Below are 23,695 nucleotides of genomic sequence, written 5' to 3'. Positions count from 1 at the left end.
ATAAAATTTTACATCAAATCTCAAATAAAGAGATTTGATGTAAAAAGACAAATTTTGTGAGTAATCCTCTCCAAGTGTCTCTCTCAGAAATGGTTTTTATTGCATCCATTCTTAGGTCTTAAAAATGGTTATGAACAGCAAATAACTCCAGAGTTTTATCAAAGTAACACTTAAAACAAAAAAACATCAAATCATTTATAATATTAATGTTTTCATCAGTGCCTTACTATTATATGTCTGGCAATACCAGCTTCAAATGGATCTCTTTATGACATGTCGGATAAATGGTTAAACCGACTCCACAGCTGTTCAAAGTTACACTGCACCCTTTGCTTCTTAAGGATCATGTGTGAAACACCAAAACTGTCACACATCTGGGGTGTGACAGCTTTGGTGATCTGAACAGGTGACTCAGTAGAAGAATCTTTGTTTAGACTTGGAAAAAAACATTTTTGCTTAAAAATTCCTGAAAGCCTTTTGAAGATATTTTTAGCATAAGAGCTTCAGAGCGATGGTATGTTTCCTAAGAGTGGTTGTTCTGAATGAGATTTTCTGAGCTGCTCAGGATACAGAAGTCAGGACAGAGTAGTTTCTCATTATTATCCAAACAACAGGCATGTGTTTGTGTTCCGGTCCTGCATACAAAGAGCCCAGCCTGCTGCAGCTGTCAGAGTTTTCAGTGATAAAATCCAGACAACCTCCAGCACCAGGCAGCCAGAGATACAAGGTGTCATGAGAGAGACAGACTGCCCCACTTTGCAGGAGTTGATGGGGCTGGATGAGAGATAACATACACAAACATAAGGAGGAGGAGGAATTCTGAGAATTTAGAGTTTATGTTAGAACTTATCCGACAAGTTCAAAGCAATATTTGCCATAATTTGCAAACACAAGTGTTGTGATGAGGAGCCTCTGACCAAGTAAAGCTTAAATTAGTGTTCAGTAAATCTTACTCCCCAATGTTAAACAACAAAAGTTTTTTGGCTTCAAACCTGTTTGTCCAGCATCTGTCTCTGCATCGTCAAAGAAAGGGGGAGGAGGCGGTGGTGGTAAATCTGTCTCTTTGTCATCAATCCCCTCAATAGAAGATGTCCCCTTGCCTTCTTCTGTCGCTGCACATATGTTGGAGGACCTGACTGGTTCAACTGTTGTGTCTGCTGATGATGGAGTTGTGTTGGGTGCAGTGGAAAGTGCCGGGGGATTGTGGAGATGCCCCTCTGGGTGGCTGGACACCAACGCCTCGTGGTTCGGATCCTTACGGCTGGGGGTCAGAGGAGATGGAGGTGCAGGAGTTGGTTGGTCAGCCTCAAGGATGTCATCATCAGTGTCATCAAAGTCGAAGGGTTCCCCTTCATCTTCATCTGCAAAGTTGACACCGTCTGCCAACACTAGAAACAGTTCAGACAGAGTAATGGATTACTCACTGAGCTACAGAATATCAGACAGAAGAGTTGGGTGGCATGATAAAAATGATAACATATCGTGTAGGAATGAGATTTGTCACCCGGATTGAGAAAATCGTTTATACTAATTTAACAGATGAAAAGTATGTTGAGAGATGAAACCTCTTCACACAGAGGTTATGCAGCAGCGCCACAATGAAGGACCTCTACACGGCTGGAGCTTGTTACACTGAACACGCTAACAATAGCATAGCATAAAAAATGATGTATGTGTTCCACAAGCTAAAGAAGCCATAGCTTGAGTGATTGACACTCCATCAGACACGCCCCCAGTCTCTGATAGGTGGTTTAGATGATAGATAAGAGGCTGTGGGAGTGTAATGGTTTCACATATTGTGTCTTATATGCTACTGTGAGGACCTTGTGACATTAATTTAATTATTAGCTGATGTTTTTTCTCTATGAACTTCTTGTTGTAATGGTGATATTCGTCCATGTGGCTCATATCTGACATCAGTGTGAACAGATCTGTACCGTGACATCACATCGACAACAAGCAACAGTTGAACAGCAGATAACAGAACTAACAGAAAACTCAACCATGGAAATCACTAAATATGCAGTGAAGATAATAATTTGTTGCACTAGCTGCTCTGGAAACAGTCATGAGGCATTGGGCCAAATTTCAGAATGCAGGAATAGGATTTATTTGAAGGATTTTCCCAGTTATTGATTACATTTTCTACATTGTGCGCCCCATTTGGAAGTTGTTTTGATACTTCTTACTTGACTTTGTCCTCCATTACCAAATGCTCAGTGGGAGAGAAATCACATAAATTCCGATTTTACTGTTTACAGTGCTGTCATATCAGAAGGAATCAAACACATTATCCTATTCAGGAACACAAGTAAAGAATCAAATCAGACTTGATAAGATCAGTTGTAATTGTTTGTTGCTGACTGGTGTCACCCTTTGTTTCCCAATCTAATTTTTACTTTAAATATAACACAAGTGGATAATCCTTCATACAAACGGACATTCTGTAATCCAAGATTAACGGAATGCTAAATCTGTGATCTCATGCTGGGGACTGATTTCATTCTGTATGCTTATGGGGGTTTGGCTGAACATAAGTTGAACTAAGTAATCACATGTCATTCAAATATTCCTTTAGAGACAATTAATAGACACAATGTGGGTGGCAGGTTTAGTCTTTGGGCAGTAAAAGTTAAAAGACTAAGCCACATACAGACTTATAATTAAGGGTGGGTCTTACAAAGTTTTTCCCCCAGATTTTTTACATCAAGGATCTGCATTCAAAAAAAAAAAAAAAGAACATATACAACTTGATAGCAGAGACAAATTAGGGCAGAGCTGCAAGATTTTAGTTAGTTTTCAAAGGCAACATGTTCACATCAGAGCAGTCACTTGGCAGCAGACAGGAAAGGAACAACAAATATCTTTCCAGTTTCCACACTGAAATTAGGCTGGCAGGAAAGAGAGCTGTTACTCCCTTCAGTCACTAGTACAGTCTGACTGGTGTATTCCATCTAACAGCTGCAGTCATGTACGAAGTTCAGTTAAAGAGCAAAAGAGTAAAAAGATTGAAATAATCAACTCCTCATACAGCATAAACCTTTTGGCCCAAAGGGCTGAACAAAAAAGGGAAGCAATGAAAACATTAAAAAAAGGAGGGCACTTTCACCTCAGTGTTATTTAACGCCTAACTCAAATTCTTTTGGAACACTTTCATTCCCGCTGATTGCATCAGCTTACATTCTAGTACTCTGTGCTTATAGCCTGGATTTTCCATGTGTTCACCAGTTCATGAAGATCATATGTCCACTGTTTCCTCAACAGCTGAAATATCTCACCTTAGACTGAAAATCTAAAGGTCCCTGGTTCGATCTTGGGTTTTGGTGTTTTGACTGCCCCCAGCCACCCATTGCCTAGTTCCCAGATAAACTCCTGTGTAAGCACGTGGCACTGCTTGTAACACGGAGGCTACAACTTCTCTAAATAAGAAAAAAAGAGGTTGCGCATCAACTATGTGTTTTTACAATAGAGTGCTAGACCAAATAATTAACTATCAAAAATAGGAATAAATTCCCAAAAGGTAGCACATCTAAAAAATTAATCCAGGGAGGACAAAGTACTCACATTTCCACTTTTTTATTTTGGCACACACCAAAAATGAACGCTTACGCGTTTCGACTATGAGCCTTCATCATACTCTCTTTTAGACACGGTTTGCTTCCACAATATTGCAAGTGTTCTTTTTGCCTGATTCTGTTGTGGCCATTTAAAGTTCAGATGACAACGTTACTCCTCAGAGACAATTACCATCAGTGGAAATCAGCCGGCTGTTGGGACACACTATGTTAATCCTCCAGGCTTGAGCAGTCCACTGATAATGACTAAGTAAACTTTAACTCAAAGAAACTCCCCAATAACTTTGAAGTATCTCACAGCCATGAACACAACAGTAAATCCCTTACGATTCCCTCAGGCTTTGACAGGTGGTTGTTCCACACTGTAGTCGGTTTGTCGGGGAACAGTCTGTGACTAATGCTCCAGGTCAGAAGTGTGACCCCCTGTCCATCTGCACACGACTTCAAGAGCATGTGAAGAGAATGGCAATGAACAACCCTGGAAAAAGAGATGCTATCTGTCTTTTTCCATCTGTGAGATAATGAATGGTGTGAGACACAGAGATAAAGCACAGCTGGCCAACTAATAGCCACAGTACTCCAGGACGGTGGAAAGTACATTGATAATGCATGCCAATTATTGCCCTGATGAATGTTAATGATGGCCAATGATTTTTGTTTGTATAATAATTAAATCATAAACATAAAGCTACAAGCTGTCTGCGAACATTATCAACATGAGAACACGCTGCATTCAGGTAAACAACAGAAACACGCTACAATCATCACAAAGAGGAAAACAACGAAATGAGATACAATTCCAATTCAGCTCAAACCAGGATTAATCTGATCTTGAGTCCCAGCACAACACCAGTAGAAGAAGGCTCACAGCTCGATAATCAAAGTCATCTTCTATCAGCAGATGAACTATGTATCGCGTTGGCCTGTGGAGCAAACAATGACTGTCATCTCATGGATGATCCCTGACGATGTACCCCCATGAGCCTCACTGAAGGAGATGTTTTTCTTTATTTTTTAGCTTTGATGGACAGTTAGATAGCTAGAGCGTTGATGAACATTGATAGCTGAGTGGGTGAGTAAGCCTGCATTTTATTTATGACCATGAGCTTACTTTACAGTAAAAGAAAACATTTACACACTTAGAATCCTTATCCAGTCATGTGAAGAACATCTGTCCTTCCAAACTACTATCATACCATAATGCTGACAAAAAAGGCATCAATGCCTTGGAGGATTCTTTGAATACCCGTGTGAAGTACGAGATCATGGATTCATTGTCAATTCATAATTACAAATGGTTTCTGTTCTGACTCACATCAACTCTGCCTCATTACAGTCTGCTGAAATGAGTCACCGAGTTACAATCGTCATCGGCATTACCCCGGCAACAAAGCAAGTGACTGGCCAGCTGGAGGCTAAGTATTTCTCTGGATTGTGTGTAACCCCAGAGGCAGTGTGTTTGTGTGTGTTTGTGTGTGTGTGTGTGTGTGTGTGTGTGTGCAGTTACTGCACTCTTCGGCCTAATACTGAGGCACACTGTCTGGTATTCACAGCACCACAGCATATTTTACCCTTCTTGCTCCCTTGTTCTTCATCCCACGCACTCTACAGCAGTGGAGAAGTGGAAGAGAAGAATCCTTTGGTTATCGCACACTCCAGATTTCACCAGCCTCTCAGGAAGTGATACCACAATGACATGGCCAACAGAAGTTAGCAAATAATACTTTAAATCTATCACTGAATTATTCCATTAAAATAACACCACAAAACATATGCATGACTAGAACAACTCTTTCAACAGAATCTGGCCCAATAGCACCTCAAAATGTCCAAACAGCTCTCAATAGATTATTTCAGTCTCAGATGTTTTTCTATCAATCATGTTTTGTAAATTAGACTAGTTATTAGTGGAGGCAGTGCATGGCATGTATGAGAGACAAAGCTTTGTTGCCTTTACTTTCAGGAGGTGGGGGAGGAAAGTCTTCCCCGTCCATGCTTGCTGATCTTCTCCTGCACAAGTTCGTCAGTCCGCATGAAGGTGACTGCCTACTCCCACGAACATTCCTGAAGGGAACAGACAATATTATTGATGTTAAAAGACTAAGTTTTTGCAGGTATCTTTTTGAATTATTTACACCAAAAGAATACTTAAATACTTTGGAATAGCAAGGTACTTAATATTATCTAGTCTCACAAAGGCAAGCCACACGTATTATTCCCTGTAACTCAATCACAGCAGAGCTTTATCGGCAGTGGAGTGTGATGCGCATTGTGGTCACGGTCTGGTACACATTGTGTTAACAGGAGAATCTGATCCACAGCTAATTCAGACAAATGAACGAACAAATGGAAACAAAATAATCTCTGTGCTCTTGAGGAATGTTGACACCATCTGCTGTTGATGTGTACACAACATTTTCATGTTTATTATTGGCAGTCCAATGTAATTAATGTAAATCAACTAAATCTAAGTGAATTGTTCCCCATTGTAATCTTTGGCCCCACCCTGTGATCTCACTGTGGTGTCATATTGTCATAATGTCATATGTAATTCAGATTTTGGTGGTATATTGGATGATAACTATTCAAAGTGGATCAATTACAAACATATGTTTTTACACTATGCAACTTATCAAAATGAACAATTCTGTTCAATCATGTCCATCGATCCATTAATTTCCCATCATGCTGATCACAAGTGATGTTGGAGCCCATCCCAGCAGGCGAGAGGGGAGGTACGCCCTAGACATGTTGCTAGCACAACAATATAGGTCAAACATTTAAACATAAGTACAGCATCAACAGTTTGTGTTCTTGGAAGTGTATTTTTGGTGAAGTCAGGGATGAATCTATTGTCATACTTGATTGTCATTCTCATTCTTGATGGCAGTTATTATAGGTTTTCCTAGGTTGCGACACTCTATTTACAGATTGGACTCAACATGCACTGTGAAATATAATAATATCAACTATAGGATGTGTGAGCATTAAAAGAAAAAAAGGTAGGTGAGGTTTTGACTTAATAGCAGCCACAGAGTTTGTCCTAGGGAGATGTCATTAGCATGCTGAGACAGGAGAGACCTTTGGACCTGCATAGGCATGAGAAACACTACATTCCTCAGCGGCACTATTTCTTTATACAATGAGGTTCAAATTGTATCCAGAGGTGATAGTTTCCATCAAATGCTTCTTCGAGAAAAGCGGTGCTATTTCCAGACTTCAGCTTGCAGTACCCGCAAGAACAGATTCATGACATCATGCCGTAGCATAAAGCAGCAATTGTTGTGGCATGTATGCCTTTCACTATTCAGATTCAGATTGTTAACACTATATCAATGCAATGTCTCCAGTTCAGTCTCTAGTTCGGAGCAGCATACAATACAAGTGTACTTCTGGCTAATTCAAGTCTGTGCCATAAAGCTGCAAGATACCTAATGTAAAAGATCAGTCACTCTCAAAGTCTCAAGGCTTGTTTTGTCTACAAATAATGGCAAATCCTCTGATTCTTTGTCCGCCATCTGATTCTTCTGGCAAAAGGCCAGAACAGTAGACATGAACACAGGGCCAGTGTCTGCTGAAAACGGTACAGCTGATAAATATGCTAATGCCAACATGCAGGTGGAGTTAGCCTAGCCTGAGGAGAAATAAAGGAGAATGCAAAGGGACACTCAGAGGAAGCTATGATGTTGGAGCTATGATGTTTTCTTTAAGTTATATGCTGCAAGGCCTGAAAGAATGATCCGCAAAATGGGTAGCAACATGAGACGTAAGGTTATAAACTGAATGACACAACGACTAGCAGTCTACCCCTGACATGAGCTGTTGAGGATGACTCATTTCCTCCTTCAAACACATTGTTTGTTTTGTAGGACAGCAGGAAGTGGGAGGAAATGGGGGAGACAAGGTGAAATATTCAGGTGTGCCCTTTTTGATGCTGAGGCAGAACAAAAGATTAAGAATAAAAGTTATCTGAGTAAAATATCTACTTATAACATTTCAGTTTGTATATACGTTTAAAAAATAAAAAATAAACAATAACTGTTTGACTGTCTTGTCTCAATTTAAGTCAAGAGGGAAAGTGCTTCTCATACCCAGCTTTGAAACCACTCGGCAAATACCTGCAATTCTCTCCCTTGTTATTACAATTGTTTAGATTTTTTCACTGGCTTTTAAAAAAACAAAAAACAAACAAACCAAATACACGTTTCTAAAAACTGCATCCAGAATGACCGGTGGAGCTACATGACTTCAAATTTGTGTAAAACCATACAAGCACCCAACTCATTATTTGAACAAGACCAGCTAAATAATCGTCTTTCATCTGAAGCATTTGTTACCAAGCTGCCTATCTGCAGCACTGACAGTAACACGTTAGTGCATTTTTACTAAGAATTTATTTATAACAGCTTTGGAAATCTACTCTCGGTTAAAAGTGTACCAAAGAGTCCTTTAAACTGAAGGTGATGATTGAGGGCAGAGCAGAAGCACCATGGAGGTAAAATCAACCATGTAGTTGATGACAGTCTCAGCTTAGCATGCCGTTACATGCCGGGGAGGCAGAGTTGCATTCTGCAGACAGGAAAACAGTAATCTGGTCTGCTGGTATAATGCTGACAATTTGCTCACCTATGTCTTCCTAATAACAAATGTTCAAGAACACACACTGACAATTAGCACAAACATGCACATACAACCTTCGAGCGTGAGTCATTGTTAATATAATCCATAATCTCCAGGATAAAACATTACCTAAATTCTATGAAAATCTGAAAGCTGTCTATGAGGTGCCAATTAACATGTCATTTGCAAAGTTTATGCAAATTTCCAAAATTCAGAATTTTGCTACTTTATACAGCATTACACTACAATATTGCACACTGACTACATTTTACAACATTTTATACTTGGACAAAAGGATTCTATGAGTATCATATGTCTAAATACAGGAATAAAAATGTGATGGAACTTGACAGACTAGACTATTTTTATTTTCTCCATATTTTTAACCATAGGTTTCTTGCAAAATTAATAAAAATCTTTTTCAACATGTTTTACGCACCCAAAACTGTAACAGATGGCATCAAGATATCAGTCAAACATTAATTTTGAATTTCTACATTATACTCAAGGATTTGTGAGTGTTAAGGTTAGATTGGCTTGATTCTTGTGTAGTTTTCTGGAGTGCACTTAATGACAAGTGGCATTCCAAACACAGGCTGAAAGTCATATACAAAGGCCTGGAGAAGAGGAGCAGGAGAAGGAGGGACTGGTGGTATGCTGTAGAAGAGGAGCAGGAAAAGGAGGGACTGGTGGTATGCTGTGACTGCTTTTGGCTTTGCAACTCCCTGGCTGAATGTTTTACGAAGCCATGTGTCCCAACGTTCTTCCACGGCCAAAATTACAGTAGCAGGCATGGACCAACAAATCTCAGAATAACAAAGAGAAGACGGACTGGTTTAACAAATTATGGGCATGTACTTATGGAGTTCATGGGAGGACAGGGCAGCTTGCTGCACTGTAGCACTCTAAAAAGGAAAAGGTACCTCTGCCCATCCTGTCCAGACTGAAGGACACATTTTACTGGTGGAAAAACAAACATAAATGCTCACTGCAATTAAAACAGTGCGTTATGACACCTTTATTTAACACTTACCAAGCAAAGACAACATCACTCATTCTCCAGCTCTGGGGAGATTTTAGATTTAAGTAACACATGCACGTTTGTTTAATAGATTAAGATGATCTGGCAAACGTCTACCATCAGTCAGTCCTAACAAAAATTGAAAATCAGCATCCGTGAAAAATATCGACCTCAGTGACCACACTATTAATTGTGAAATGTTGAGATTCAGCACAGCACTCATTCAGTTAGTGTCAGGGATTGCATTTTCTTTACCATCCATACTCTACCTGAATAGCTCATTTCTTTGGCCTGTAAACAACATGGTGGTGGCATGTGCATCCACTAACCCAGGTAGCAACCAGTCACTTCAATTCAACTCCAATCAAAACCTCTAACCTTTAACTGGACCAAAAACCTTGATAACACAAAATGCTTCACCATCCAGCCTGAGCTCAGAATGGTAGGTGAAGCACACAATCTTGCTGACTTCTAACAGAGTGAAATTCTGATTCCCTAATCCTTACTGTTAAAATTCTTGAATAGATCTCAAAAGAAAAATTTGAAATAGAAAATAACAAAATAAATTACAGACAGAAAACAGTCTTCCTTATGTACATATCATGATGTTCCTACAGTTGTGTCTGCATGCTTTAGCACCACCAGCAGATCCACCGGAACAGCCGAGCCTCAAAACACTGAATATTCAAAAGAACCAGAGAAATTTGTGAAACTACTTACTTTCACATTACCATAATGTGTATGTTTACATTGCCCACATGGAGGTAGATTCTAGGTTGGGAAATACTTTAATAAAATTACAGGCTGGGGCTGTAACATATGTGAAACTGGTCCCCACCCTCACAGTGAACCAGGCCAAGGCTGTGGTAGTCCAACATGTCCCCAGAAAAACATTATCAACATTGTAGTGAGGAAGGGATAAGACATTTAAGAGGTTTGTAGACTCGATTTAGGCTCTCACTATATTTAAATAGGAATAATTACTTTAGACAAGACAAAAACAGAGAATCTCCACTACCCCATTGCTGCCTGGTAGGCAGAGCGATGGGCATCAGTGCCACACACAATGGCAGATTTTGAGTAAGGACAAATGTCACTGATACCCTAAAAATATATATAAATAAAATAGAAAAATCAAAATCCTAGTATTATTTTGGATATACCACACAGAAACATGGATGTCTTTGAGCCCCAGAAATGTGAAAACTGGTTCTACCATTTTCACAAACATTTCTGTTAGATGATGGCATGAGTTTCAGACCTAACACTAACAAAGAAACAAGTCCAATAACGAGCATTTTATAAAGTTTGGGCTGCAAAAAAAGATGGACATCATATTTTTAAATTTCTTTTGAAATTAAACAGAGACATAGACTGAGACAGGCAGGTGCGTCTCTAGAGGACACTTAGGATCATTAAGGGATAAAACGCGTGTTTTATGTTTCTGTGCATTTTTTTCTCCATATTTCTCCGTGGAAAGAGATAAAAAACACAAAAAAAATGTGGCAGTTAACATTTGGACACAACCAGCCGATCATCACAAAGCGTGATGGAAATGCAAGAGAGTTAGGGTTCAGGTACATGCTGAGAAAGCTAGAATAACAAAAGTGATGGAGATAAAGCTGCAGATGACAATACAACGTATAAAGGCTACTTGCAGCATAACAGTAACAAACAATTAGAAACTGGATAACTACAGAATTACATATCTAAATAAAAATCATTAATTTTTGGATGAATGCATGAATCTGGGGCACAAAATGCCTCTTTTCATTTAAAGCATTAACTAGGAGAAGAAAGCTCCAATGATATGGTATTAAATATCGGATTATATAACTCGCAAGTACTACACCCTACGCTCTCTGCATATGTGTTCACTAAAGAAAAATAAATGCTATATAATTATCTAACACATGTACCCAACTGCTGGGAAATTCCACACATCCACCTACAGAGTGACCTTTTTTTTCCAGCTGTTTCTCAATTATGTTGTCAGCCTCTGCTCTATCTCAGTGGTTCCTTGGTTGTGGCTGAACACTGTCATCTGAAAAATGAATAGCACGCCCCTCTGCTCAACCACTGTATACTGTGACATCCTATCTTTAGTCATGGTAAGCAGAAGGAATTTCCATGAGATGCTAAGAGAGCAGAGTTACTGACATGTCAAAGTTTGCATACTTCATCAGGTAATCTCTTCTCTGAGCTGCATCTGCCTTTAACAATACATGTCAGGAGATGTTACTGCAGTTGGCTCCATGTTTCCAGGTCAAATACAAAATATAGTTCTTATACCTATGTCTGCTTGGCTATCACTAGTGCTTACATTGGGAAACGGCAGTGAATATGAGCAGCTCTTGCTAGGTCCCATTACAATGTGAGGGCGGTATTAAGAATCTGTATTTGCAGCTACGCCACTGTGTTTGCAAAACAAATAACCAGTTGAGAATTTTGTGTGCATGCATGTAAGTGTGATCCCCTACAATACCCCATCTTGCACATGTTTTGGTGAAATTGGTCAGGCATGACACCAGATAATACAAGTGAAGATCTACACAAACCCCTGTATATTAACCAGTCTTAGTAAACTTGGTTAATTTTCCTGATTCCTGTCTTGGACAAACAGAAAGGCACCTAACAAGAGGGAAACAGTTCAGATGTGTCTTCCAGTTGACTGAAACTGTTCATTGCTGGCCCGTGGAATGCTATGCATGACTACATTGTAGTCAGGCTTGCTGCTGCAGCCAAGAAAGACATCATTTAACTTTAGGTGAGAATTCAGCTTTACAGGGATGATTTTAATTTTCAATGTGTATTTTATATTAAGTTATTGCTATCAAGATGTCAACACTCATGCCTTCAGTCGTATGAAGGCTAAACAGTGTACTACACCTGCATTGGCATCCTGGAGACACAGATTGACGTGTTCAGAAAATAGTTCAGCCATTCACAAAATGTTGGGTATCATAGGTAATGCCTAAAGATGGTTGTTGGAGTCATTTTCAATTGCAGTTCAACTAAAACAAGGAGAAATGGTGCATCGGAGACATTTTGATTATTCTAAATTATTCTTTATTATGACGCATTAATTATTATAAGTTATGTTAACATACATGCGTCGAGAAAATTAAGTCGTAGTGCTTTCTCTAAAGTACATAGTCAAATGAGTTGACAATATTGGTGACTTGGAAAAGTTATTCGAGGCGCCACGTCCTACTGCAGATAAACTGTTTTAAGCAAAACCACACTAGTATCATTATAATACACAAAGTATACACTTAATATGATTTGTGGTCAAATATCGATCTTAACTTTAACGCTAACGCTTAAATAGACGAAACAGTAAAATGTTGGGGATATTAAAAAGTGTCACAAAACTTCGAAAAGTCTTCAACTCACCATTTTCATAACTTTTCCCAGAATTGCAGTTTAGCTTCGCTGTGATGCGATGTAATTACTACACGTTACACATTTTTGATGTAAAAACGACTATAGTCTCATTAAAACACACACATTCCTCCCGGTCTGTCCCCTTTAATCCGACACCCTCCGATGCAAGTTGACTCCATCCTCGAAAATCTCTTCACCTTCTCTCAGTAGCCGATTGGCTGATAGCTCGACCCCGGCAAGACCTAATTGGCTGTTGAAAACGTCACTCGAGTTTCCCTGGTCTTCTTAGTAGAGTCCTAGAACTGATCACGTGACGTGTGAGGTGGCTCCTGTCTGAACATCTGTGTGGGAATGGTGGATTCAAGGTGTCTGGAATCACAGTAGTAAAGAAAAGGAGACATCTGTGCATAACGCCTGGAAAACAAAGCATTTAAAAATGATAAAACGACACTGTACATCGATTTTTAAGGAATTTTCTTCATACAAGAATCACCATTCAAATTTTCATTTCACTCAGGCTAATTGAAAACATAACTTGAGAGGAAATCTAGTTTTAATTAAAATATAAATTTACTTCTACAAGTCATTACTTTGTTAGATGAGAACTGGAAGCACATATTCCTCTACTGCCACCTACAGGTAAATGTTTTATTACACAGCCTTAAATAAACCAACAATATAAAATCCACGACGCTGTACCGTGAACTGTATTTAAAATATATTATGAGCCAAAGTAATGAATTTCTCTAAACAAACAAAATAGTGTGAAATAATCAGAACCTAGAGAATTATCTGTGATCTGATTGTTAATCCAATTTCAATAACACCCTAATGCTAAGTTAATATCTAACTAATATTAATCACTTATCTGATGACATTTATGAGGCATCATATTTACAGTTGAATGTCAAAGTATTAATTTATATATTAAACAAAAAACAAAATGAAATGCAACAACTACTTTCTTTGCCCTATTTATTAAGCCATTCACTGTAGTATGATGTACACAAAAGTAGAAGTACACAAAAGTAGTACACAGTGTAATATAATTAGTCACTCTGAAACCTTTTAATGACTGGGATAAGTTATCTGTAATTTTTAGGAGTTATCAACAATTCTTCTTACATTTGCCAACCTTTCAGAGATTTGAGAAAGCATACCATAGTTCAACACATTACTGTAAATGAAAATTCAAGAAGCAAAATCTCAACAGAATGACAGTGAAATAAAATGTTTAAATAAAATAAAACTCATATTGTATATGCTACAAAATATATAACCACGACTACAGTGGTGATGCTTTTACATTGGCAACACACTGAACACTGGAATCTGAAAACCTGCATTATAGCTGTAACAAAAAAAACACACGTGAGGTGTAAGTAATGGACCAAAAACACAATGCCAACATGTGCAGAAGGTCAGCCATTAATTGAAAAACACTAAAACTCAACACACAAATAAAGCCGTTAGAAATAATACTGTACTTGAGTCACGACATATGAATAAAAGTAATGCAATTGGCATCTGAATGTTGCTCGGTAATCCTCGTTTCAATTTTGTTAGATTATATTTGTATTTAATACAAAAAACACTTTGTGGAGTCTACCAGTCCTGAGCTTTTGTCCTTCAACAATGAAGATACTGTTAGATTCTTTCACAACCACAATACATATTCCCTTAACTGGAAGTGGATTCGCAGTCCAACACCATTGTGCCTGATGAATAGACTGATCTAATAAACTTCAATGTATAAAACCAATTTTCCTGCATATACTCCACAATCACTGCAGAATAACCACTATTGTACAAGAAACAATGGCTCCACGTATGACAAAGCCTGCTGGTTGTTTGATGACTATGGGGAAAGAACATAAGCAGTCCTGTCTCTTCATTTTAAATTTCCCAAGTAGAATGTTTACCAGCAATTGACAAAAAACCGACAATAGTTGACAATGGAGTGGCGTATAATGCAATATGCTCAAGAATGACAGTACGTGACTCTCTAAATACAGTCAATGTGCTCTGCAAATTTGCATATTTTTAAAAAAAATGTGATTTGAAAGCAGTTTACTCTTAATGTCCCAACATTGTGAAGTTGAAGAAAATAAATGTGGAATACATTTCACCATCCTTCAACTCAGAACCACTCCTGCATATAAAAAGCTGAAATAAATACTGCAGATACTCTGTTGAAAAAAGACTGAATCAAATACGATTTAGATAGAAAAAGGGAGATCCTTGGAACATCTCAGCTGGTGTGTGGTTTGAAAGATTCTTCAGATTGACCTTGTGTGGTACCGTTTGCAATTACTGGCCTATTGATAAAGTTCCAGTCCACTGGTTTAAAGAGCTGCATGGTCTTCTTGTGTGTCCAGATGGGGTTGATGATAAATGTGAGCAAAGCAAGGCCAGTGAAGAAAAGCACACCTAAGGGCAGGGCAACATGGTTTCTCATCTCTTTCCAGTGGTTCCACAGAAACCACCAAACGTAGTAGGTGATAACCATACGACAGTGGAAAGCATGGATCATCATCCACTGGTTGGCTCTCCAAAACTTGGTGCTTGACAAGCCAGCCTGTTGCAGAAGAAGAAAGACAAAATGATGACATGGTCTTTACTAAAATATGCCTTGCTTTTTACCGAACTGAGAAAGTTTCAGTTGCTCATCGTTTTTTTTTTTTCCAAATAACTTCCTTTTTCTAATAAAATCTACTGCCCATGGTGCACAGGCCAAATTTGGGACTGCTTGTTTCTGGTAACTTCTATGCTGACTTACAAGAATCTGATGACCAACCGAGAACCATCAAAGAACACTGCTCATACCAAACTACTCTTTGGTAACTGCAAAGTGACCAAGGAAAGAAAACAGGTGCAGGTATACAACAAGCAAAATTACAACAGGCAGTTTAACTCAAAACACAGAAAGCCGCCTACCTTCAGTAACACCCAGGATATACATGTGAATGGTGTGCTCATCTCCAGCAGCAGTATTATCATTGGCACATAGTGGCCAACGGAATCACACACAACCAACCCTGCATAACCCATCAGGGCAAAGAAATGGTGTGTCGCCAATTTGATGTCAAAGGACCTAAATATCATATTGGAAGTATGAAAAGATAAATTCTCAAAAACAAAGAAACCCGTGGCTGTGAGAATATTGAACCATGACCAGTCCTCTTGACCTGTCACTCTGTCTGTGGTAAGCACGGTGTCACCCATCAGGGCTCTGAGTCCAGCTACTGTGCTCTGGATGCCAAACACTGCCCGCGTTGCTGCAAGGTTCCAGAAAACCTTCTCCTTCGTTAGTAAGGATTTGTAGGTGCGGGACAGAACGACAGACAGGATGTGGGAGAGGAGAAATACTGCAGCATAGAAGGCCCAGCCCAGGCAGATAAGATGGAGGCGGTAGTCCCATGAAAAGTATTCCGCACTGGGCTGGGAAAGACGAGTGGTCTGCATGGTGTTGGGAGTAGGATAGTGGCTCAGTGAAGGAAGGGCTCGTCTAAAGCAGGAGGTGGAAGACGCATGGCGTCACCTGCTGAAGAAAAAAGAAGCATGTGATTCATGGAACACAATAATTCTATTTCTGTAACGTTTTTCATGGACACGAAAAAATATTTGAGAGGTTGGCCTAAGGGAGGGTAAAGCCTCGGAAAATATGTAATGCTGCAAAAGTTATAGTACTAACACTTGACAATTAAATAAGTCACAGGTTCACGAAGCACCCACTAGTTTGTTTTCAGCTATTAAATGGAAATGTACCCCGTTTCGCGATTTGAGCTAAAACGCTTCTGAGATATTTTTGTCGGTAGGAACTCCGTAAAATTTAGAAGTTGCACATCAAATAAATGTGACAATTGTGATCATGAACGTTCAGACTGTAAACGTTTATGATAAGAGCAAAGTTATTTAGCAAAGCGATGTCAGATTCAACCTCAATACACAGTACGTGTGCTGTAAATTTAAGAAATAGAATAAACGACAACAAAAGGTGGAGTTGACTCACCTACTAGCTAACAGGTCTAGCGGAAAATTTCTAATATTCGACCTAGCAACATTCAGAACATACCATTCCGAGGAACATCCAACGTGAGCAAGAGTCTCACAGGTTATGACGAATCAAGCTAGAGCAGGAAGTTTAACATCACGCGATTTCTATTTAGTCATGTGGTGTTCACACCGGAAGTACCGCCCCATTCAAGCTACTGAATATCCCATTGGCCAATGCAGCTGTTCATTTCGTGGTGACCTCCCTGTTATTTGTCTTGGAACGTCTGACTCACGCGTAACGTGTAAATGTCAACATAACGCGGTAGGTACAAGTACGAGTGTACCAAATAAGGTACATTTGCCAGGCACCATACAAAGAATACAGATATAACAAGCTTCAAATACTGAAGTCTACCAGCTTAGTTAATAGAATATATTTGATTTTATACAAGGACTTGTGTTTTTTAAAAATATATGTGCTTGGTTTTTTTTGGTGTTTTTTTTTACTTTCACAAGGATGTATTCTTCTGCAAATGTAGAAAAAATAAATAAAAAAATAAAACCACAAAACCTGACATTAAATTCTATCAAACATATCACTTTTGGTTAACCTTGATGTGATTTGTTTGGGTTGGGGATCATCATCCCTCTGGTCTTTACATCTCTACTTCTATCCTGTTGGTGGAGGTGGTTGGGGGGTGGGGGGTGGGGTAGAAGCTAAGCCAAGTTTTGTGTCATAAGCTGTAAGAATAAAAATAACAATGACACTGCAATTATATACACTACACAACTAGACAGACTAATGAAAAAAATGCAACTGAATGAGGAAAATTACAAAGACTAGACAAGTACAGATAGCAGGAGACCCACACGGAGGGCAGGACCCCTACTTCTTACATTGTAAGACACATCATCGTCCCTATTGCACTGTAAACACCCTGATTCCACCACAATGTAGCAATTGTGCTTCCATATAATCAAAAGCCTGACACCACTTTATGCTTGATTACTCTGTTTTATTTCCATTAATTTTCTCAGTTAACTCAACCAATAATTAACATCAAATAGAAAAACCATTCAGAGTTCAGCGGTCAAAAAAAACTGTTAATGCTTCTGGACAGAAACATTACCAACATTGGTTCCTAATTATATCAGAGCACAAAGCATCCTCAGGAGAGCCAGTGCATCATTGGACTCCTACAGGGGGACAATAATGTTAAAAAATATGATATAACAGCAAGAAAATTCTGGGTTTGAGTCCTGCTCTGTTTGTATGTTGTCTCCGTGTCTATTTGGGTTCTCTACGGGATCTCCCGGAGAGGTGCTCCCACCTCCAAAAACATGTACCTTAGATGAATTCATCAGTGCAAATTGTCTGTAGGTGTGAGTGTGTGTGTGAGTGGTTGTTTGTCTTTCATGTGGATCAGCAATGCACTGGCGTCGTGCCCGGAGTGTCCCTTGTCTCTCACCCACAAGTCAGCTGGGTTAGGCTCCAGCAATCCATGCGACCAGCCATAAGCAGAACAAGCGGAAGACAATGAATGAATGAATGAAATACCAGGCAGGGTGTGACAGAGTTTTATTACTGGAGGTCTACAGTCTACGTTGCTGGCACAACCTTTCAACCTGACCTACATTGACTGTAGTCTCGATGTTTGTGGACATCCTCACACACATACGGTAAATAAATTGTGCATTCGCTCTCTGCTCAGATGCTCACAAAAATGCGGATAAAAGATGGACAAAATGCCACAGATGGCAACAGGAAAGCTGAAAATGCCACATGAAGTCTGACATCAGAGCCTATCGTTCACTTAGTCTGAGATTTGCTGAGTTAGTTTGACATGGCATGTGAAATCTTAATGTTAATGTTACATTTTATAGACCGTTCGCATTAAGCTAAATCCTTTTGCCATGTTCACATTACCAACCCTTATCCGCGGTCCTGAAGCCTAATTAGGACATCTTCCAGAAAATTACAGTAAATGTTACATGACTTTTTAATTTTGTGTTAAATATGAATGTTCAGTTGTTGTGAATTTAGAATACTCATTTTTTCATGATTTTGTCAACGCCCGCCACTCGTTTTTCTTTTTTAAAATCTTTTTTTTTGAGAAATCACATCCTGGTAGTAAGTATACTATGAAAGAAAGAACCCCCCCCCCCCCGACTAATACAGACTCATCTTAAAAAATAAAGTGTCCAAGGTTTTTTTTAAATACAAAAATAGAAGTGTAAACATTGGTAGAGCTGTTCTATATAGTTTGCAAAAAAATGCTACAGCTAAAAATGATTATAGGAGGACGGAAACATAGACATTTTGACGAATCTTTTAGAAGAAAAAAAAGATGGGAACTATATTTTGGTTTAATTGCTAGAAAATGTGTAATTACATGGTGCAAATGCTGTAACAGCATCCTTTAACTGCGAACGCGCAATACATCTTGATTTAATTTCCAACAATTATATGTACAATTGCAGGAAGGTATAAAAGATTCTTGCTTTCACTCAACTGGGAGCAAGATGCATCATATGCAGTTAATCACAGAACTGTTGGAGGACACCTACAGAGATAAAGACATGCAAACACTACCTCCAAAGAAGCCAGTTCAGGTGGAACCGAGACTGTTCTTGTGATGCGATGGTGCCTTAGTTTTACTGAATGCAACATAATGGTTTGACAACCACTCCACGAACCATTCCATTTTCATATCTGGCCTGCAGGAACTCCTGTGCATTTGGTGTATAGACTATTCGCATGCTTCTCAGTCAGTAACACCACTTCTCCTCCCACATCAATAATAATCAGACTTCTGTGAGCTTTTAAAGTACTATTTGAGCATTATTCATCAAAGTCACTCACTGAAGCATCAGAACTAATTGACCCTCTCAAAGGACACAAACAATAAAAAGTCCTCACGGTGTGACAGAGAAAGCAACTTTAACTGAATAATTTGAGGTAAATATTAACATATAATAATCACAGAAATTTATTGATTAAAGATTATGTCAAGTCAGGTCTTTTCAGTTTATATGAAATATTGTTCTCCAGAGACGTCCTCTTATTTTCTGTTAATTGACCAATGAATTTCTTTCCTTTGGCCATTAGGGGATGATCTTGTCTTGCATATATGAGATTCTAGATGTGAGCTGAGAGAATACATAAAATCAAGCAGTTGTTAAATTGTGAGAAAAATAGGGATGTTAAATATTTTCAGTTCTTTTTAAATGATTTACATCTTCTTGAGACTGCTGTTATCTTTAAAGTCTGGGACATATTATTCTCTCTTACATGCCTGACCTAAATATTTAGGTTAAATTGCTGCATTAATGAGAAGTGGGAAACCTAAAGTATGAAAACTTGTGATTGTAGACAGCCTTTGTTTTTTCACACCTCTATTATTCTCATGACTGCATTGTGTTTGGTCACCTGATGTCTCATCATGACTCTGCCACTAACAGATCTGAGAAGAGATCAGCGCACAGGATACAGAGTGAAAATACACAGTCCTGGTACTCTGGGCAACATGCAGACATGTTATCATCCCTCAACATTAATTCAAAGACACAGAAATGAAATATTTAAAGGAAATCTACACTGAAAATAACATTCATGCAAATTTTTCTACATAACACATATTTCCAGTAATGTTACAATTAAGTTTATTTTGTTCAAAATACAATATGCATAATCATATGCATTTAATCCTGGTGAAATGTTTGAGAATCTGATCAAAATGTTTCATGACAATATTTGTTTCATAAGTTGTAGTATTTTTTTTTGCTTTATACATATTATATTCTAGCCTGAGATAATTCATCCTCATTACATTTTTGTGAGCCTCTGAGCAACGCTTATAAAACTTTTTAAAAAACGTATTTATCACATAGTGATAAAGTGATGATGTGACTGGCCATGGTATGATACCAGGCCAGTCACTATCGTCCTAGCTCACTTAAGTTACAACCTGAGTTCTCATTATGGTCATGTTTGTTTTCACTTCTTGTCAGTTTTTCCTGTTTTATTCTGACACTCACCTTTGTCACTCTACTTTTTGCACTTGTGTTTGCCCCCCTCAGTGATTTAGTGCCCCATCTTACTTGAGGATTTAGTATATGTTCTACCCTTTGTGTGTCAGAGATTTTCCATGAGTACATTACTGGATTTCCTTGATTTTTGTATCTTTCCCCTTATGATAATGTTGCTTGTGTTTCTGGATGGACTTTATGTGTACCAAACCTTTTTGTGTTTTGAAATAAGGGCCTGACATGTTTGGAGTCCTACTTCTGAGGGTTTTTTTTTATTGCTTCCAGTCAGATAACTTCCCATGTTTCTTTTGAAATGTAATTAGGAGATACTTTTCATCTTTATGTCATTGCCTTTCTGGTTTGTAAACTCAACATGGGAAAAGTCCATGTTGAGTTTACAACATGCACCATATAAAATGCACCAAATGTTTATGATAGTTAACATTTCCTACTACAAGGTAAAATACTATCACTGTTATTATGATCAGGATTCAGTATAATATCCTTTGGTAATATGGAATTATCTTGTTCAATCAAATCTTACCATTTATAATAATCATTTACTACCATTGTCAGAGCAGTGATTTGTGTACTGCTATGTTAACAGTTTAATTATGAGAATGCAGGCACAACAGACCTTTCCAAAAAATTTTCTACAAAAATTTAATTGCAGAATTATTTACACTGGATGACCTCGGCAAAGTTGAAACTACTCAAAAAGACAAAATCTTTCAATAGCTTGGCTAGGAAAGAACAGAGGAAGATACATATTTGCAGACTCCTGAAATAAATAATAATACAAAATAACAAAAATGATACAGCAACTTGACATACATTAAACAAGCATATGAGACCGAATAAAATAAAATTATATTGGCGGGGACAGTGTCGTAATTAAAAAAAACAAAAAGCCTACATTCAGATTCATTATTTTGCATGCCATCATATCAGTTTATAAAATAACCATAACAAAGCAGAATGACAACACAACATGAGAAAATGCAGAAGACAGTTGGATTCAATGAAGCTTATATTATATATTTATATATCTCTATATATTTCTTTACAAATAATGAATATTTGGCATTATATTCATTCTCACTATAGATATGATATACAAGAGATGAAAATAGTTTTACCTAAACAACTACTCTTTTCATTTTAATTTTAATTATAGAGTGGTTTCACATTCCAACTTCTGGGAAGTGGTGATACAGTCCGTCTTGGTGATTCTGACACTCTTTCCACAGAATGGTTACAAAAGTCCCCTTGAAATTTTTCACATGATGGGTTCTAGAGGTCAAAGCAGATAGACAGTCGTACCAGAAGTGAGTCAAGATGTGAGCTGAAGCAACAAAAGCGTGTGACTAGAAACAATAGAAGGAACTGCTTGCTAACATGTATCTAATGAAAGACATGCAGCTGTGTAAAGGAAAGATTATACAGGAGGCTGGACAGGTTGCAAAGATGGCACTTAATATGTAGTTTTTCTGCCCTCAAGACATTTATTATGACACTGGTGACATTTCTGGTTTAAGGGTTATTTGAAGGTTTTCGTTTGGTTTGGTTGGTTTGGTTTGGTTAGCTGTCAGTAACCACAAATGTATAATAGTCACAGTTGCTTTTTGTCAGGTAAGGAATCTTCTAATGTTGAAATTATCACATGCACACTCATTTTAAACAAGAAAGCAAAAATTCACTCAAGAAGAAGGTACGTCCAACAATTCATCTGTGTGTTCAAAATTATTTGGATTGAAATGGTTTCAGGAAAGATTCCCAAGGAATTTTCTATCAGCATTAATCTTCGTAGCTAAGCCATTACACACTAGTTAGAAGTGGATCATAGATAGTCCCAAGATGCTCCTGCTGATAATAGTAATAATAATAATAATAATAATAATAATAATAATAATAATAATAATAATAATAATAATAATAATAATAATAATAATAATAATAATCATCATCATCATCATCATCATCATCATCATCATCATCATCATCATAATCATAATCATAATCATAATAATGTGTTATTACTGTTATTGTTGTTGTTGCTGTTATTAGTAGCAGTAGTAGTAATATTATATTACATCCTCGTACATTTTCAGCTTCCTTCTTACTTGTCAACCTTATGTTGTGGAATGATTCCTTCATGGTTTAACTTTAAAAAACCAGACAAACAAGTTCTTATAATCAATAATGTGAGTTTGTTAAAAATAAACAAGAATCTTTTCTTTCTTCTAAAGCCCTGTTCAGTTTGCATAAGGGAGAATCTCCAGTTTGTTTTTGGTGAGATTCTTGAATGAAGCTATCTGACCAAAGACTAACAGAATTACACGTAACACTGATTTTTAGGTTGTAGAGTGTAGGCCACTATTCCACAATACAATTATCAAAGAGCCTCATAGGCTGTTTGCTTGATGTCACCGAAGACCCAAAATCTTACATAAGCTGCTTTGCTTAGTCAGTTTCCCAGCACAGTGCTTAGCAATCCTCACAGAGCGGCCTTCCAGCTACACAACAGCATATAGAACCAGCAGTTCGGGGCTCAATGCGGAGCGCTCATCTCCTCTAAGCCAGCATATGTCAGCCCAAGTCTGTCTCTCTTCCATCCGCCAGCCACTGAGGCAACAGCAGGGGAACGTTTCCGCTCTGCCAACTGCTTGGCATCAAACACACAGACGCTTTCCAGAAACCCACTGTCATACTCTTAAAGGTCCCTGCGTCTACCATGAAGGAGCAGTTAGATGTTACGCTACATAAATGACATTACGGCAGAGCGCTGATGACATAGGGACAATGTGTGTTTGTGAGGTTGGTAGTAAAAGGTAAATCCAACCACACTGGTTTCTGAGACAGACGTAAATAATACACGCATAAGCAAAACAAATGCTGTCATATCGTGAGTCTTCCTCGTCATATCGTACTGAATTCCGGCACACTCACTCAACTAAACATTTCTAAGACAACATGGATTTTTAAGTGATGGTCTGTACTGCATTGATTATTTTTCTAATACTGCATTTAAGAAATCAGAAACATCACAATTTAGGTGGTTGATTTG

The 23,695-nt window shown here is 38.2% G+C and overlaps 2 protein-coding genes across 6 annotated transcripts in view; both read right to left on the bottom strand.

The window, feature by feature from the left end:
• Positions 1 to 14,512, bottom strand: part of arhgef10 (Rho guanine nucleotide exchange factor (GEF) 10) — a 49,855-nt gene extending 35,343 nt beyond the window's left edge. For both annotated transcript variants that reach the window (XM_068339651.1, XM_068339652.1), the window contains exons 1-3: positions 12,613 to 14,512; positions 5,533 to 5,639; positions 993 to 1,388 (exon numbers count right to left, since the gene is read on the bottom strand). In XM_068339651.1, the coding sequence (XP_068195752.1) occupies positions 993 to 1,388; positions 5,533 to 5,569 (433 nt within the window). In that variant the 5' untranslated portion in view covers positions 5,570 to 5,639; positions 12,613 to 14,512. The remainder of the gene's footprint in view (positions 1 to 992; positions 1,389 to 5,532; positions 5,640 to 12,612) is intronic.
• A 139-nt stretch (positions 14,513 to 14,651) lies between these two features.
• On the bottom strand, positions 14,652 to 16,734 carry cln8 (CLN8 transmembrane ER and ERGIC protein). Of its 4 annotated transcripts, none has more exons than XM_068339653.1 (3): positions 16,679 to 16,734; positions 15,541 to 16,147; positions 14,652 to 15,181 (listed from the first exon to the last, which is right to left on the bottom strand). In XM_068339653.1, exons 2-3 carry the CDS (start codon positions 16,066 to 16,068, stop codon positions 14,855 to 14,857), a joined length of 855 nt encoding a protein of 284 aa, XP_068195754.1. In that variant the 5' UTR covers positions 16,069 to 16,147; positions 16,679 to 16,734; the 3' UTR covers positions 14,652 to 14,854. The 4 variants fall into 4 exon arrangements, with proteins under 4 accessions (XP_068195754.1, XP_068195755.1, XP_068195756.1 ...); XM_068339654.1 differs by having other exon boundaries at positions 15,541 to 16,144; XM_068339655.1 differs by having other exon boundaries at positions 16,616 to 16,708.
• Positions 16,735 to 23,695: the final 6,961 nt, after the last annotated feature.

The sequence above is a fragment of the Antennarius striatus genome, chromosome 17, assembly GCF_040054535.1.
Source record: "Antennarius striatus isolate MH-2024 chromosome 17, ASM4005453v1, whole genome shotgun sequence".
In the NCBI taxonomy this organism is placed as follows: domain Eukaryota; kingdom Metazoa; phylum Chordata; class Actinopteri; order Lophiiformes; family Antennariidae; genus Antennarius; species Antennarius striatus.
This window is presented reverse-complemented; position numbering and strand designations above follow the sequence as displayed.

What these genes read in the sequence shown, in the direction of transcription:
- cln8 (XM_068339653.1), bottom strand. Translation starts at nt 16,068, where the DNA reads ATGCAGACCACTCGTCTTTCCCAGCCCAGTGCGGAATACTTTTCATGG. An exon ending in TATCCTGGGTGTTACTGAAG is followed by an intron (nt 15,182 to 15,540) that starts GTAGGCGGCTTT and finishes CTTCTGCAACAG; the next exon opens with GCTGGCTTGTCAAGCACCAA.